Below are 17555 nucleotides of genomic sequence, written 5' to 3' on the forward strand. Positions count from 1 at the left end.
ACATTGTATATTGCCATGGTACAGGCCAGGTTATTGAAGCCAGGAAATTTACATGAATACAATCCTATTATCAAATATTTAGGCAAACGCCTCAAATAAGGCAACAGACCTTATTTAGATTTAGCATTTCTCCCTCTAATGTCACTTGTCTGGTCTAGGACTGCTATGGACCAACGGTTTCTGTCTCCCCTCCTCCAAATTCATGTTGAACCTTTTTTTAAATATATTTATTTATTTATTTTGCTTTTTAGGGTGACACCCGCGGCATACGGAGGTTCCCAGGCTACGGGTCCAATCGGAGCTGTAGCTGCCAGCCTATGCCACAGCCACACCAATGCAGGATCCGAGCTGTGTCTGTGACCTACACCACAGCTCACAGCAATGCTGGATCCTTAACCCAAGCAAGGCCAGGGATTGAACCCGCAACCTCATGGTTCCTAGTTGGATTTGTTTCCACTGTGCCATGACGGGAACTCCTTCATGGAGAACCTTAACATCTAGTGTGATGGTATGAAGAGGTGGGCCTTTGGGAGGTGATTAGGTCATGAGGATTGAGCCCTCACGAATGGGATTAGTGGTCTTATATAGGGACCCCAGAGAGCTCCCTTGATCCCTCCGTAATGTAAGGACATAGCAATATGGAGTCTGTGAACCAGCAAATGGGCTCTCTCCAGACATCAATTCTGCCAGAGCCTTGATCTTGAACTTACAACCTCCAGGACTGTGAGAAATTGATGTGCACTGTTTAGTTAAGCCAGTCAGCTTCTCGGCCTATGTTACAACAGCCCAGACTAAGGAAATGATTCAATCCAGGATGCTACATTGCCTTTCAACGTCTTGGTCTCCTCACCCTGTGATGGTTCCTCAGCCTTTGTCTTTCAAGACATTTCTTAAGTATTGCCAGTTATCTTGGTAGAATTCCCCTCAACCTGGGTTCCTCTCATATTTGCTTGGAATAGATTGAGGTCGTGCACTTTGTACAGGAATTCCATTGAGAGGCCACTAAGAACGTCCTTCTCTGCATCCCATCAGCGGCTCCATGATGCCTCATTTTTACAACACTGACTACAATCATTGAAATAAAGATGGTGTTTCCACTGCAAAATTACTACTTCTCTCTTTGTAACTAATACGTATCCTGTATCCTGGGGAGAAATATTTTGAGACAATGTAAATATGCTGTTTCTCACCATACATTTCCCCCACCAATTTTTAGCATTGAGCCACAGGTCTTGACTACAACAATCATGATGCGTTTGCCCAATGGTGACCTTCCATTTCCCTGATTCGGCCTACATGGATAAGGTTGAATTTCAGTGGTGAACTTTTACATCCTTCATTCCTTGTACATGTACTAACTGGAAAAGAAGAAAGGTCACTTGCCTAGCGAAGGAAAACTGGACCCAGAGTACAAACACAGGATCCAATTCCAACCACTCCAGGTCCCTCCCTGGTCTTGCAAGCCTCGCCCCCAAGATGGCGATGGGAGCGGAGGGGTCACACGGCCGCGCTGACGCTGACGTGGCCTCTGGTAGACGTCCTACGTGTCCCTCGCGGCGCTCCGTCCGCCGTCCCTGCCCCGCGCACCTGATCCCAAGATGGCGGCGCCCAGCGGAAGAAGGAATGGCGGCGGCGGCGCGAGCTTGTGGGCCGCGCTGCTCTTGGCGGCTGTTGCTCTGAGGCCGGCGGAGACGGTGTCCGAGCCCACGACGGTGGCCTTTGACGTGCGGCCCGGCGGCGTAGTTCATTCTTTCTCCCAGAACGTGGGCCCTGGGGTACGTGTCTCAACCACCCCGGGGGATGGAGGGATGGTGTCGGTAACAGCGGGGTCTGGGGATGGGGTGCGGACCGGTGGGGCGGATCCTGGAGAGGGGGTGGAAGGTTGGACTGATGGGGTGGGGCCTGAGGGGGAGCGCACCGGCGGGGGCGGGGCCTGAGGAGGGGCGACGGGACGTGGTAGTGAGGTCTACACTGAGGCAGGACTGAATTAATAGGAGGCGGGCTTCTGGGGGCTGGCGACTTTGAGGGGAATTTGTCACTAGCCTCAGTCCTTGTCTCTTCTTGTGTGCCCAGTGTGCCTAAGCAGCCCTGTTCCTCTGACTCAGGTGTGTCCCTAGCTGTTGGAGGGCTTGTCCTGCCCAGAAGTGGGGAGAGGGGAACTGGAGATTGAGGGGAATGTGCCTCCAGACCCTGCAGAAGGTCATCTTGCTGCAGCTGTGCCCAAGGAGGAAGTGGACAGATGTTGCTCTTTCCTTCCATTGCACCAGGTCCCCCATCTTTTCCACTGAAATGTGGGGCCAGGCCCTCCTTACTTGGAGGCAGCTGGCCTGGGTCCAGGCTAGCCCATCCCCAACTTGTTGGAAAGGTGGCTTCCTCTCCCATTCTCCTTTTCTTCTTTTTTGGTCCTTTTTTTTTTTTTTTTTTTTTTTTTTTTTTTTTTTTTTTAAAGGGCTGCACCTGCGGCATATGGAAATTTTCAGGCTAGGGGTCCAGTTGGAGCTGCAGCTTCTGACCTGCACCACAGCCACAGCACAGGATCCGAGCCATATCTGTAACCTACACCACAGCTCACAGCAACATCGGATCTTTATCCCACCGAGCGAGGCCGGGAACTGAACCCACATTCCCATGGTTACTAGTCGGGTTCGTTACCACTGACCTAAATGGGAACTCCCATTCTCCTTTTCTCTGTAACAGTGAAGTTACAGAGTACTTCCTTATGACCAGATATTGTGTCAAAATCTTTATGGTAGGTCCACTTTACACATGAAAAACAAAGGCTCAGAAAGCTTTGCACTTGTCCAAGGCCTCCTGTGGAGCAGAGATGAGCCACCTTTGGAACAGGTGTCCCTGCTTCCAAAGTTCCTGTTCTTAGACATCCTGGAGGGAATGTGACCTGCCCCTTCCTGTTTTACATTCTCCAGAAGCCATGTGGGTTATATGTCCTGACCCAGGAGCTCACAAGTAGGGAGGCAGGTGGGAGAGTTCCAGGTCTGTAGACACTGGAAGGCTTCACAGGGCTGGCCTCTGAGGACATCAGCCAGAGGGATATGATTTCACTTCCATCCCCTTAGTGCCAATACTCAAAAGCAGGATCCTCTCTCTCTCTTTTTTTTTTTTTTTTTTTTGTCTTTTTAGGGCCACACCTGTGGCATATGGGAGTTTCCAGGCTAGGGGTTGAATTGGAGCTGCAGCTGCCGGCCTGACACCACAGCCACAGCAACGCCAGATCCAAGCCACCTCTACAACCTTACACTGCAGCTTACCAGCAACACCAGATCCTTAACCCACTGAGCAGGACCAGGGATCGAACCCGCATCCTCATGGATACTCGTTAGTTTCATTACCACTGAACCACAACAGGAATTCCCAGGTTCTTCTTGACTTGGGATCTTGGAGGGACATCCTGAGACCCTGCACCTTCAGCGCTAATGATTATCTCCTACTAAGACTTTTTTCTCTTCCGTTCTCCAGAACAAATATACCTGTGTGTTCACCTATGCATCCCAAGGAGGGACGAATGAGGTAAGTTGTTCAAAATTCCATGTAGTTTAGTACAATACCCATTGTCATACAGAGATACTTTCTAGGGGACACTGGATATTGGACAATTCTTGCCTAATCAATAAAAGAGAGTGCTTCAGTTAAATAGGGATGGCAGATTCCACTCAATTCCACAGAGTGAGCAAAAGTCTGGACAGAAGGAGGGGTATGAGACATGAATCTGCCATTCCCACAGGCCTCTGTGAGGGGTATTGTATTTGTTTTCTGTGTTGGATAACAAATCATCACAGCCTGAGCAGCTTAAAACAACACCTGTTTATTATCTTATGGTTCTGGAGATCAGAAGTCCCAGTCAGCTCAGCGGGATGCTTCATAAACCCAAGATCAAGGTGGCAGCTGGGGTGGGATCTCATCTGCAGGCTCTGGGGAGAACCTCTTCCAATCTCATTGAAACTGTTGGCAGAGTTCAGTTCTTTTTTGTGTGGAACTGGGGTCCCTACTTCCTGGCTGGCTGTTTCCTCCAGCTGGTGGCAGAAGAGGAAGTAATATTGGAAATATGAGCAGGACATTGTACACCATTGCTGGCTTTGAGGAACCATGTGGGAGGAAGGTGGTGGCCTCTAGGGGGTGAGTGTAGCCTCTGGTTGGCAGCAAGGAAACGAGGGCTTCAGTCCTACAACCCCAAGGAACTGAATTCTGCCTCACTACATGAGTTGGAAGAAGACCCCAAGCTCCAGGTGGGAAGGCAATATGACTGACACTTTGATTTAGCTTCTGAGACTGAGTCAAACACTAGCCCCGCCATGTCTGGATCTCTGACCTAGGGGAGTGTGAGCTAATGAATAAGCATTGGTTTTAAGCTACTGAATTTGTGCTAATTTGTTAGAGGGTTTAGTGGCTTGAATGATGCCCCCCGCCCTCCCCCCCAAAAAAAGATTTGTTCATATCCTAATTCCTCAAACCTGTGACTATGACCTTATTTAGAAAAAAGTCTTTGGGGGTTCCCTGATGGCTTAGTGGGTTAAGGCTCCTGTGTTATTGCTGTATCTCAGGATGATGCTGTGGCGTGGGTTTGATCCCTGGCCCTGGGAACTTCTACATGCCATGTGTGACCAAAAAAACAAACAAACAAACAAACAAACAAACAAACAAAAAAAAACCCACAGAAAAAATTCCTTGTAACTGTAATTAAGTTGAGGATTTTTTTTTCTTTTTCTTTTTTGGCTGCCACTCAGCATGGCAGATGGATTCCCAGGCTAGGGGGGTCAAACCTGAGCCACAGGTGCAACCTGTGCCACAATTGTGGCAACATCAGAATCTTTAACCCACTCTGTTGGGCCGGGGATCAAATCTGCATCCAGGCACTGCAGAGACACCACTGATCGCATTGAGCCACAACAGGAACTCCAAGTTGAGAATTTTGAAATGAACAGATCATTCTCGATTACCTGGTGAGCCTTAACTCCAGTGACAAATATCCTTATAAAAGACACACATGGGAGATTTGATAAAAAGAAAAGATGGACAGGAGTTCCCACTGTGGTACAGTGGGTTAAGAATCTGACTCAGTGGCTCTGATTGCTACAGGGGCATGCATTAAATCCCTGACCCAGCACAGTGGGTTAAAGGATCTGGCATTGCCACAGCTGCTGTGTAGGTCACAGCTGTAGCTTGGATTTGATCCCTGGCCCAGGAACTTCCATATGTCGCAAGTGCAGCCATTTAAAAAAAAAAAAAAAAAGTGAATTCCCTTTGTGGCTCAGCATTTAAAGAAGCCAACTAGGATCCATGAGGATGCAGGTTCAATCCCTGGCCTTGCTCAATGGGTTAAGGATGCAGTACTGCCGGTGAGCCAGAGTGTAGGTCACAGATGGGGCTCGGATCTGGCGTTGCTGTGGCTGTGGCGTTGCAGCTCCAGTTGGAACCCTAGCCTGGGAACCTCCATATGCCACAGGTGCAGCCCTAAAAAGCAAAAAAAAAAGACAAAAAAGATACATAGAGGAAAAGGCCATGTGAAGATGGTGGCAGAGATGGAGGGATGTGGTTACAAGCCAAGGGAGACACCTAGAGCCACCAGAAACTGGAAGAGGCAGGAAGGCCTAGAGCCTTCGGAAGGAGCATGGCCCTGTCCCCACCTTGATTTTGGACTTCTGGCCTCCCGACTATGAGAGGATGGATTTCCTTCCATTGTTGGAAGCTTCCAAATCTGTGGTGGTGTGTTACAGCAGCCCAAGGAAATGAATACACACAGTAATATATTCCTTTTACAGCCACTAATGCACCATCATAGATAAATACTCTGAGGATAAAATACTGTTATTAAATTCTGGCTAGACACCGCTGCTTGGTTTTGTCTGAAGGCAGAGTGGCACACGTATTCGAAAAGAGACACAAAGCAGACTTTCTCCTTATCATTGCTAAAAAGAACAAAAGAAAATTGAAAAAGAAGAATTGTCACTGGAAAAATCAGCGTAAAGCATCTTTTGTATGCCTAATTGTGCTTTCCCGCAGACTATAGGGAACACCGCTCTCCTTCCAGAAGAGTCTATGGCACTGTGTCCCATAACAACGGTCCTAGAAATACAGGCTGCCTGGGAACCACTCTGTGTTTGCCTCTCAGGCACCTGGCCCTCCCAGCAGGCTGGTTCTGAGTCCATCTCTTCCCCCCGAACTCAGGACAGCACAGTAAAATGGGCACAGTCTCCCTGGACACTGCTGCTGACTTTCGAGGTGGGGTTGCTCTCTCTGGGGGTGTTCTGGGTGCTGTGGGGGATGGGCGGCAACCCTGGCCCCACCCACTCGATGCCAACAGCCCCCAGTCCTGACATCCAGAAATGTCTGCTGATGTCACCTGGTGTCCATTGGGGGACAAAATGATCCCCAGTTGAAAACCGCTGGAAAAAAAATAGGAGGACCCTGGTGGCTAGTGGTTTAAGCATCCAGCATGGTCACTGCTGTGGCTCGGGTTCAGTCACCAGCCCAGACACTTCTATACGCTGTAGGCACAGCTGAAAAAAAAGTAGGAGAAAGAAAAGAAAACCGCTGGGCAGGAGTTTCCTCCATATGCCACGGGTGTGGCCCTAAAAAGAAAGAAAAAAAGAAAAGAAAACTGCTGGGCAAGTGACATGAAATCACTTTCCTTATTTCCAGTTTATAAATAAAAGCCAATGATTCCCCGAAACAATGTTTTAGCAAAATGTGGCAAACACCTGGTGACACCCCCCCAGTGGTAGCAGGGGCTGCAGCTCTGCTGTGGGGCATCACAGCCCTTTCCCTGCTGCCGGGATAGTGGCGATTCTCTTCGGTCTTGATCCTCCCTTCATACAAGAGAACATGGTGGCCAAGAGGTTGCGGACTGCTGGGGCACCCCCAGCTGGAACGTGACTGAGGTCCCCAAGGCGCAGGCCCCTAACTGCCGCCCTGAGCCAGGACACGCCCAGCCTTGCCAGCAGCTTGAGTAAGAGGGCTTGCGCCTCCCTGCTGGGACTTTCAGGTGGACAGCCTGCAGCAGCACCAGGGAAAGGGCCAGGTTTACTCTTGGAACAGTAGCCAGATCACAAACCATAAAACTATCAGCAGGCTTTATTCTGTTTCCAATTCGGGGATTCATCCCAAAGGAGACACGTGAGAGCAGATGTATCTGGGACAGACTTTTTCCGTCAGCACGGGCCTAGAACTGACAGCCAGAGACCGTGGGCTGCTAGTGGGCCAGGGCTGTGGTGGGAACCTGGCAGTGCGACCCACAGGTTCTTTGGCTGCTTGCCTGCTTGCTGCCTCATGAGCAAACAGTTGCCAGATTGTCAGCAAACATTCAGGGAAGGTCGGGATGTTCTCCAGGTCAGCTTGGCCACATATGGGGGCCCTGCCAGGATGCCCCTCAGAGCAACTGGAAAGGGAACACTCCTCCAGAGCCAGCATCAGCAGAAGAGATACAGGTCTGAGTCTGGGCTCCCAGGGGGCCCAGGACACAGGCTGGGCCTGTGGAGGGTGGGAGACTGGACTGCTGACAGTGGTTCGTTTCTCCAGAGGACCACCTGAAAGGCCAGCTGGTGCCAGGTGACAACAGGCACAGGGTTATTTAATCTCAGCACCAGCCAGGATGCTGAGCAGCCAGAGATCTCGTCCACAGTTGGCAGGAATGTGGCTACTTGGGAAGACTGGCCATCTCTTACAAACATCCAACCATGTTTCCACTTCTTGGTATCTGCCCATTAGAAATGAAAACTTAGGAGTTCCTGTCATGGCTCAGCGAAAATGAATCCGATTAGCATCCATGCGGACGCAAGTTCTATCCCTGGCCTCTCTCAGTGGGTTAAGGATCTGGCATTGCCATGAGCTATGGTGTAGGTCACAGAAGTGGCTTGGATCTGACATTGCTGTGGCTGTGGCGTAGACCAGCAACTACAGCTCCAATTCAAGCCCTAGCCTGGGAAACTCCAAATGCCACTGTGTGGCCCTAAAAACACAGGAAAAAAAAAAAAAAAAAAGAAATGAAAACTTATGGGAATTCCCATTGTGGGTCAGCAGGTTAAGGACCTCATGTCTCTGTGAGGATGGGGGTTCGATCCCTGGCCTCTTCAATGGGTTAAGGATCCATGTTGCTGCAAGCTGCAGCGTAGGTCACAGACAAGGCTCAGATCCTGCGCTGCTATGGCTGTGACATAGGCTGGCAGCTGCAGCTCCAATTCGACCCCTAGCGTGGTAACTTCCATATGGTGCAGGTGTGGCCCTAAAAAAAAAAAAAAGAAATGAAAACACGTCCGTGCAGACCTTGTACATGACTTCATAGCATGATTCATAATCACCAAGTGGAAACAATTCAGATGTCCCTCAACTTACGATGGATGAGCAAATGTAGTCCCTCCACACACTGGAAGGAGAGAAGCACTGACACCACCACGGGGACAAACCTTGAGAAAAGGATGCTCAGTGAGAGAGGCAGACACAGAAGGCCACAGAGTGTGAGATTCCATGGATGGGAAACATCCAGAACAGGCAAATACACAGAGATAAGACAGTGGAATGGTGGTTGCCAGGGTTTAGGAGAGGGGTGGGGAGTGACTGCTGATGGAGACAGGGCTTCTTTTGGGGGTGAGAATTAGATATAGGTGATGGTTTCACAGCTCTGAATATACTAGGAAACACTGAAGAGTGCACCTTTAAAGAATGATTTGTATGGTATGTAAATGACTTCTCAATAAAGCTGTTGAAACATAAGTGAACTGTTATGCATGGAGCAAAGTGGGTGCATCTCAGATGCTTTAGGCTGAGTGAGACAGACAGACACAGGAGACCGTGTCCTCAGATGACATTTTGCAAAGGCACAACTACAGGGACAGATCAGATGATTGGTTACCGGGAATTTGCAGGAAGGGGTGGACTCCAGAGGGATGGGGGAGATAGAATTGATCTGTACTTGATTAGGTGGTGGATACATAACTGTGTGCATTTGTCAGAACTTATAGGACAGGAGTTCCCACTGTGGCTCAAGGGGTCAGGAACCTGACTGGTATCCATGGGAGTGTGGGTTTGATTCCTGGCCTCATTCAGTGGGTTAAGGATCCACCGTTGCTGCAAGCTTCCATGTAGGTCGCAGATGTGGCTTGGATCTGGCATCACTGTGGCTGTAGCCTAGGCCAGCAGTTGCAGCTTTGATTAGACCCCTAGCCCAGGAACTTCCATACGCCACGGCCCTTAAAAAAAAGAGAGAGAAAAGAGGAGTTCCCGTCATGGCACAGTGGTTAACGAATCCAACTAGGAACCATGAGGTTGTGGGTTTGATCTCTGGCCTTGCTCAGTGGGTTAAGGATCCGGCGTTGCTGTGGCTGTGGTGTAGGTCGCAGACGCGGCTCAGATCCCATGTTGCTGTGGCTCTGGTGTAGGCTGCCAGCTATAGCTCCAATTCGACTCCTAGCCTGGGAACCTCCATATGCCGCGGGAAGTGGCCCTAGAAAAGGCAAAAAGACAAAAAAAAAAAAAAAAAAAAGAGAAAAGAAAACTCATGGGATAGACACTGAAATGGGTAAAATTTCACCATCTGTTAATTATATATGTATATTTTTTGGCTGTGCCCTATGCATGTGGAAGTTCCCGGGGCAGAGATCAAACCTGGGCCACAGCAGTGACAACGCTGGATGCTTAACCCACTGTGTCACCGGGGAACTCCTCTTACTTAATATCTTAATAAAGAATTACAGCAGTTACCATTTACCTGACATCTATTACGCCCGGCCACTTAGATCCTGATCCCCCTCGCCTCACAGAAAAGGTCACAGAGGCTTGAGCAGGACAGGCCACCCCAAAAACCACACTTGTGTGAGTGTCTGATGCCAAACCTGGGCCCTCCCAAGCCCTACCTACTGCCTGACCTGGCCTGTCACCTTGAGACCACAGTCAGGTTCATATAACAAGACCACTTAGGAGTTCCTTGGTGGTTCTGCAGGTAAGGATCTGGCATTGTCACTGCTGTGGTGAGAGTTCGATCTTGGCCTGGGAACTTGCTCATGCTGCAGGCAAGGTCCAAAAACAACAACAACAGAAAAATCACTCAGAGAGATATTGACCCTATTGCTAAGAAACTCTTGGATTTAATTTTGTTTGCTTTCATAATTAAAAAAAAAATGTTTGCCTCATTTTCATGAACATTAGAAGAGCTATGAACACCTCCCCAGATGTATTTCACAGCGTAAAACTGTTCCCAGGAGCTCAGAGTCCTTGGAGCTGTGGGCAGGTGCTTTTCAATAGAAAATAAGTATGTAGGTCAGGTTTGGTCTGGAGCCGTCCCCTTGCCATGCCCGGCCTGCCTGCCCGCCTGCTTAATGGGCTCCTACCTTTGTGCTGCCGGCAGGAGGCATCTAAGTGGCCATTTACTCCCCTTATAATTAACATTTAAATGGCCTTGTATTTATTAATGGAAAAGCTCTGACATTTAACTGGAATACCAGCAATCATAGTCCATCATTACTCTTGGGAGAAGACAGGACACTCATTTTACTGGGAAAAACGCAGAACCGCCACAGGCTGCCAGACCTTGTGTTTGTGTTTGGCCAGGTTTTCGGAGGCCCTGAAAATTAGACTAAGCTGGTTTTGGAGCCTTTTTTTCTTTCTTTCTTTCTTTCTTTTTTTTTTTTTTTTTTTTTTGGCCACCCCATGGCATATGGAGTTCCTGGGCCAGGGATCAGATCTGAGCCACAGTTGCCACCTAAGGTACAGCTATGGCAACGGTGGATCCTTAACCCACTGCTACCATACTAGGGATGGAACCTGTGTCCCACTGCTCTCAAGATGCCACCAATCTCATTGCATCACAGCAGGAACTCCTGAAGCCATTTTATGTAATTTTTTTTTTCTTTTTAGTGCCACACCTGCAGCATATGGAAGTTCCCAGGCCAGGGGTTGAATCAGAGCCGCAGCTGCTGACCTACACCACAGCCACAGCAACACGGCTCTGAGCTGCATCTGCAACCACAGATCACCAATTCTTTTTTTTTTTTTTTTTTTTTTTTTTGTCTTTTTGCCTTTTCTAGGGCTGCTCCCATGGCATGTGGAGGTTCCCACGCTAGGGGTCTACGCCACCGGCCTACGCCACAGGCACAGCAACGTGGGATCCGAGCCACATCTGCAACCTACACCACAGCTCATGCCAACGCCAGATCCTTAACCCACTGAGCAAGGCCAGGGATTGAACCCACAACCTCATGGTTCCTAGTCGGATTCGTTAACCACTGCGCCACGACAGGAACTCCAAGATCACCGATTCTTAACCCACTGAATGAGGCCAGGGATTGAGCCCACATCCTCATGGATACTTCTCGGATTCGTTTCTGCTGTGCCACAGTGGGAGCTCCTCCCCTGGAGCCATTTTAAAAGGTTTTTTTTTTTTTTTTTTAAATTAAACTTTTTTTTAGAAAGCTAACATACATCGTTCAAAAAGAAACAAACTTTAAAAGCTCTCTGAGGCTTTCCATCTGTCCAGTTCCCACCCACGTCCTTCAAGTCAGCACGGTTGTTAAAATCTTGCGTCTCCTCTAAGGACTGCTCTGTGCTTATACGAGCAAGCGTGAGCATATTGTCTTTCCTTCTTTTATTTTTGTTTTTGTTTTTCTCAGTAAACTATTTTCTACGGAAAAATTAAGCAGGAGGCACAGTGGTTTCCCATATGCCCTGCCCCCCCCCCACCATCCCCCACCAGAGTGGGACGTTGGTGCCAGTCAATGAACCGTGACACGCCATCACCCCAAGTCCAGAGTTGACACTAGGGTACACTCTTGGTGTTGTGCAGGCTGTGGGCTTGGAGGGATGCATAATGATGATGCATCCCAGACTCACCTGTCTGTCCTCTCTCCCCAGAAGTGGCAGATGAGTTTGGGGACCAGTGAAGACCACCAGCACTTCACCTGCACCATCTGGAGGTGAGCGAGGGTCTCCCCCAGACAAGGTGCCTTCTTCGCTCACGGCTGTTTGCATCGCTGCTCCAGGCAGCACCCTGGAGGGACTCGGGCAGGAGAGGGGGGCGCTGCACTGTGTAGGAGTTGGGGGCTCCCCAGGGAAGCACATCCACACAGAGGCGGGGGGAGGGGGGGAGAGACTGGGAGGTAGGGGCCAAGCAGTGGCCACAGCGCCAGGAGAGGGGCTGGGCTCCCCAGATGCTACCCCCTTCCTTGTCACCCTCAGTCACATTAATCATGGGTCTTAACCTCCCACCCCCCTTCTCATAATCATAGTGCCTGGCGCCCAGCTCCATGAGCCCGAGAAGGGATGACGGGAAGGCCCTCTGATGGGAAGGAGGGTGATAGAGCTTCACCAAATCCCCACCCCTCTCCCCGGGCCCATGGCCTGCACCCATTTCTCAAGCATTTATCGTGTGCTTCACATAGAAGTCCCAGCTGTGCTCTCACATCCTCAGGGGTCCAGTCTCAATTCAGGGTCAAGAAATGGGACACAGTAAGAGAGCAGCGATGGGAATGTATAATTAAAGGGCATACTCGCAGGCATTGGCGCACGTCCCGGGCTCCTGCTCGGTGCATTACAAACAGTAGGTGTTTGAGTACCAAGTAGATTCTCACAGGCCCGGGACCCCACATTCTCATCAGGCCCCCTCCAGCCCTCTTGAGAGGAGACCCTGTCTGTGCCCCTTCCTGGCTCCTGAGGGCAGCATCGCAGTGGCGAGGAGCCAAGTGGGGCACCCTAATTACAGCTTAGTGATCAGGGCTGCACCCCTCTGGCTCTAGATCACCGTCTCTCGTGGGCCTTGTGAGGGGGCACAGACGCTGGCTGCACAGGCCAGAGCAGGGTCCTCAGCCCACAGCCTCTTAGCTAACCCACCCAGAGGCCCCCAAGGACATGCTCAGCCCAGACACCCTCCCCTTCCTAGTTAACCCCTGTATTCCCGCCCCCCCGCCGCCGGATGTTGCCTGGCCCCACCCCCACTGCACTACCTGGAACATCGTCCGCTAGATGAGAAGCATTCAGTGAGTGAATGGGAGGCTCCCCAGCCTAGAACAGCTAGCACCTAGAAAATGAGCCAGAAGAACCTTCTGGCAAAGAGGAAAGGACGGGTGATGTTGAGGGGGCCCATCTGTCCTCTTCAGACACACTTGGCAGCAGATTCCACCTTGAGCAGGGGACACACAGCCCTGGGCTGACCCCCTTACCCGACCTTTCTTCGCAGGCCCCAGGGCAAGTCCTACCTGTACTTCACGCAATTCAAGGCAGAGGTGCGGGGCGCCGAGATCGAATATGGCATGGCCTACGTGAGTGTCGCCTGCATGTGAGGGTGGCCACCTGGCGGCCCTCCATGGAATGTGCCTTAGAGACCATGGGGTGGTGGAAGGTGACAAAACGAGGAGACAGGCACTAAGCCCTTAGAGGGAGGTTTTGTGACTTGGGAGAACACGGGACACCAGGCCGACCTCAGGCCTGGAGGTGCCTGGGGGTGTCCCGGTTGACCGCTGGAGCCCTGGCCTCCCTCCCAACAGTGCCCCCGACTGGCAAAGCTGACAGGAAGGCAGGGGGCAAGGGGGCCCACCCCTGGAACAAGAACAGGGACAGCAAGGGTGGAGGGGGGCTGTAGGGGGGGTGTCAGAAAGGCCCCATGTCCCTTGGCCCCAGCAACCTGTGCTTCACAGCCCAGGCAGCACCTTCTGCTGTGCTCCTGACCCTCACAGCCCCCTCCAGAGCCCAGCCCCTCTGCAGAGGCCACCCCTGCTTTGTTTGGGTCAGAAACTGTTTGAAAACCACTTTATCAGTCCAAGAAGCAAAACCAGTAGGAGACAGGCCTTAAGAGACTTACTGCCAGGAATTGGCTTCCTCCACGGGGCCCTGGTGAGGCAGGTCCGAGTCCAAGGCCAGGCTGGCAGGAAGGGCTGGCACTTTGCACACTGTCAGCGCTGCCTCCCTGGGCAGGGTTTCGTCCAGGGAAGCCTCAGCTCTGTCCTGAAGGCCCTTCTGCTGATTGAATGAGGTGCACCCAAGTCACTGAGGGTAGTCTCTTTAAAGTCAGCTCAGGATGAACCTCTGTCACATCCACAAAACCCTCAGCAATACTCAGCAAGTGTCAGATTGTGTAACTGGGGACCATGGCTGCTCTAAGTTGGCAAGTCAAACTGACTATCACACCATTAAAGTAATCACTCTCTGGGGTCCCTTCTTACTTTAAAACTCTATTATTTTAACTGGTTTGAGAAAGGTACATTTTTTGTGTGTGGGTTTTTTTTTTTTTTGGTCTTTTTAGGGCCACACCTGTGGCATATGGAATCTCTCAGACTAGGGGTTGAATTGAAGCTGCAGTTGCTGGCCACAGCCACAGCAACATGGGATCCGAGTTATGTCTGAAACCTATACATACCACTGCTCATGGCAACACCAGATTCTTAATTCACTGAGCGATGCCAGGGATTGAACCCATGTCCTCATGGATACTAGTCAGGTTCGTTACCATGAGGCCATGACGGGAACTCCAAACAAGATACAATTCTGGGGTGTTTTGTTTTGTTTTGTTTAATCTTTTTTGTTGTTGTTGTTGTTTGGTTTTTTGTTTGTTTGTTTGTTTTTCCCTTTTCTAGGGCTGCTTCCCATGGCATATGGAGGTTCCCAGGCTAGGGGTGGGTCTAATAGGAGCTGTAGCCACCGGCCTACACCAGAGCCCAGCAGCACAGGATCCAAGCTGCGTCTGCAATGTCAGATCCTTAACCCACTGAGCAAGGCCAGGGATCAAACCTGCAACTTCATGGTTCCTAGTTGGATTCGTCAACCACTGCGCCATGACAGGAACTCCTTTTTTGTTTTTGTTTTTTAAGTCTTTTTTAGAGATGAACCTGAGCCATATGGAAGTTCCCAGGCTAGGGGTCCAATTGGAGCTGCAGCTGCCAACCTGCACCACAGCTAATGGCAACATTGGATCCTTAACCTACTGCACAAGGCTAGGGATTGAACCCACATCCTCATAGATACTAGTTGGGTTCGCAACCTGCTGAACCACAACGGGAACTCCCAATTCTGATTTTTAAAATTTAGATTCAAGGAGTTCCCTGGTGGCTCAGCAAGTTATTGTCACTACTGCAGCTCGGGTCCCTGCTGTGGCATAGGTTTGATCCCTGGCCCCAGAACTTCTTCATGCCATGGACATGGCCAAAAAAAAAAAAAAAAAAAAAAAAAAAAATTGCATTCAAGAGACTGCCATGCTAGTATCATTTCCATAAATTAATAACTAAAGGAAAAAATTGAGTTAAATACCTTCTTCCTAGGATTTACAGGGAAGGCATGAAATTTTAAGCCAACAGACAATCTCTTAAGTGGATTAACCAAATGCCTCAACTGGATTCTCTTTTATGTGCTTAAAAAAGCATCGTGCGGCTCTTCAGTAGAAGCGCGCAGCTTTGGTCTCTGCTTCTCTGGGAAGCAAACCGAGTAGTGTTCTTTCCCGTTTAGAAAAGTTTCCACTTGTTCCCTTTCAGTCGAAAGCCGCTTTTGAAAGAGAGAGCGAAGTGCCCCTGAAAAGTGAGGAATTTGAAGTGACCAAAACAGCAGGTGCGTAGAGGGATCGTGGGGATGGAAGCCAGGTTCTCAGGCAGGGAGGGGAGCGGAGCAGAGGGGTAAGACCCCTGTGGGAGGCTGATCTGGGGGCCCTGTAGTGAGGGGAGACCGCCACCCCTAAATGGCTTCTGTAAAAGACCACATTGTAAATATTATTAGGTTTGTTTTTTGGTTTTTTTTTTTTTTTTTTTTTTTTTTGGCTGTACCTGCAGCATGCAGGCCAGGGATCAAATCCAGGTGAAAGCAGCCATAAACCACTAGTCAGTGAATGGGCGGAGCTGGGTTCTAATAAAACTTTATTTTCTGAACTCTGAGATGTGAATGTCGTATCACTTTCCTGTATCACAGGGTAGCATTTTGCCCTTGATTGCTGTGAAAGCTATTTTAAAATGTAGAAACCACCCTTAGCTCACAGGCGGCAGGCGCACTGCCAATCCCTGGTAGAGAATGGAGAGCATGAAAGTCCGTCCTCAGAGCGCTGCATTCTGGGGTGCTCTGCGGGTCTGCTCCATGGTTGGGGGGCGGTGGTGAAGAGGGCTGATGCCCCCACAGCCTGGCTGGCCTGGGCTCCAAGACCAGGAACAGCATTGATATTTCAAGCAGAAAATATCAGCATAGCATCGAGATCAGGAGCTCATGTGCGCATGACGGGGGAGGTGGGGGTCACCTCCTGAGGCCTCTGATCCATGCTCAGCTTCCTCTGTGCAGGCCACATGCTGAGCAGAGGAGGGGCGTGAGGTCCCTGAGTTGGGGCTCAGCTTATAGAAGGGAGGGAGAGGATGAGTGAGTGTGACCATGGACATGGGTTGAGCTGAGTCCGGGAGCTCCAAGGGTCCTGAGGGACGGGAGAGTGATGAGATGAGGAACCCACGTGGCCATGGACGTCACCAGGCACCAAAGTGGGGGTGGGGCACGGGCGGGGCTTTCCAGGAAGAGGGGCCTAGGACTGGAAGGAGGCCCACAGGTCCCCAGTGCACCGGGCCCTTCCTAGTGGAGATCAAGGACACAGGGTCGGGTTGCCCCAGGGAGCACAGATGGGGAGGAGGGACAGGGAGTCGGGGTGCTGGGGCAGGCTTGGAGCATCAGACAAGTTCGCTAGTGCAAGGCTCCAACCCCTGTCCATTCTCAGCGTGGCAAGATGACCAGGCTCTTCCCAGCTTGACCTCTGCTGTGGGCTCCGCTGCCCTCAGGACAGGCCCACTGCCTCTCCCCCTTTCGCTGTCCCTCACCTGTAAGACCTTGGTGCTGGGGGCCTTTCCACATGGAGTCCACATGACAACCGCTCCCCTACCCTGCTCCCAGTGTGGGCCCCACCCCACTCAGGACCCGGAGGATTTGTGAAGGCGAGGGCCAACCAAGGGTTTCTTCTTTTGCAGTGTCCCACAGGCCTGGGGCCTTCAAGGCTGAGCTGTCCAAGCTGGTGATCGTGGCCAAGGTGACACGCAGTGAGCTGTGACCAGGAGCCCCACTGAGGGCGGTTCTTCCTCATCTCCACTGAAGGAGCCAGGCCCCAAGAGGGCCCAGTACTGGTTTTGGGGGGAGGGGGCTGTTGGTTTTCTGCCCTGGCTGATGTTGCCCTGTCTGGAGGGGTTCACTGGGCGGCTAAGGGCCTGGAGCGGAGTCTGGGGGACCAGGACCACGGTGGTGCTGAACCTCTCCCCTGGCTCCCGCTTTCCCCGCCCCCACTGCCCCTCTTAGCAGAAGAGGCATCAAGGCACAAGGTGGGGTAGACAGGAGTCACGGCTTTTCTAAAACCAGAGGCATCTCCCCTGGGATCAGGCCAGAACCCTGGATGCTCCAGGGAGAGTCATCCTGCTGCCCTCTGACCCCCAAGCCGACCATGATCTTTTAATTCCCCAGGGACCATCTTTCAGACTAACTGGGAAGAAATGAAATGTTTTCATATTTAAATAAATAAAACAATTAAACAGAGAGTTCCTGGTGTGGCTCAGTGGTAACGAACCCAACTAATATCCATGAGGATGCTGGTTCGATCCCTGGCCTCGCTCAGTGGGTTA

At 50.9% G+C, this 17555-nt stretch overlaps 1 protein-coding gene across 1 annotated transcript; it reads left to right on the forward strand.

The window, feature by feature from the left end:
* On the forward strand, window positions 207-17471 carry MYDGF (myeloid derived growth factor). Its single transcript, XM_021084047.1, has 6 exons — window positions 207-1775; window positions 3475-3525; window positions 11854-11915; window positions 13175-13256; window positions 15459-15531; window positions 16914-17471. The coding sequence occupies exons 1-6, from the start codon at window positions 1599-1601 to the stop codon at window positions 16991-16993; spliced, it is 525 nt and encodes a 174-aa protein (XP_020939706.1). The 5' UTR covers window positions 207-1598; the 3' UTR covers window positions 16994-17471.

This window comes from Sus scrofa, chromosome 2 (assembly GCF_000003025.6).
Source record: "Sus scrofa isolate TJ Tabasco breed Duroc chromosome 2, Sscrofa11.1, whole genome shotgun sequence".
NCBI lineage: Eukaryota > Metazoa > Chordata > Mammalia > Artiodactyla > Suidae > Sus > Sus scrofa.

Bases quoted from the DNA above. Each gene is read 5' to 3' on its own strand.
- MYDGF (XM_021084047.1), top strand. From the start codon at position 1,599: ATGGCGGCGCCCAGCGGAAGAAGGAATGGCGGCGGCGGCGCGAGCTTG. The intron at 3,526-11,853 runs GTAAGTTGTTCA...CTCTCTCCCCAG, and splicing joins CCCAAGGAGGGACGAATGAG to AAGTGGCAGATGAGTTTGGG. The intron at 11,916-13,174 runs GTGAGCGAGGGT...CTTTCTTCGCAG, and splicing joins TTCACCTGCACCATCTGGAG to GCCCCAGGGCAAGTCCTACC.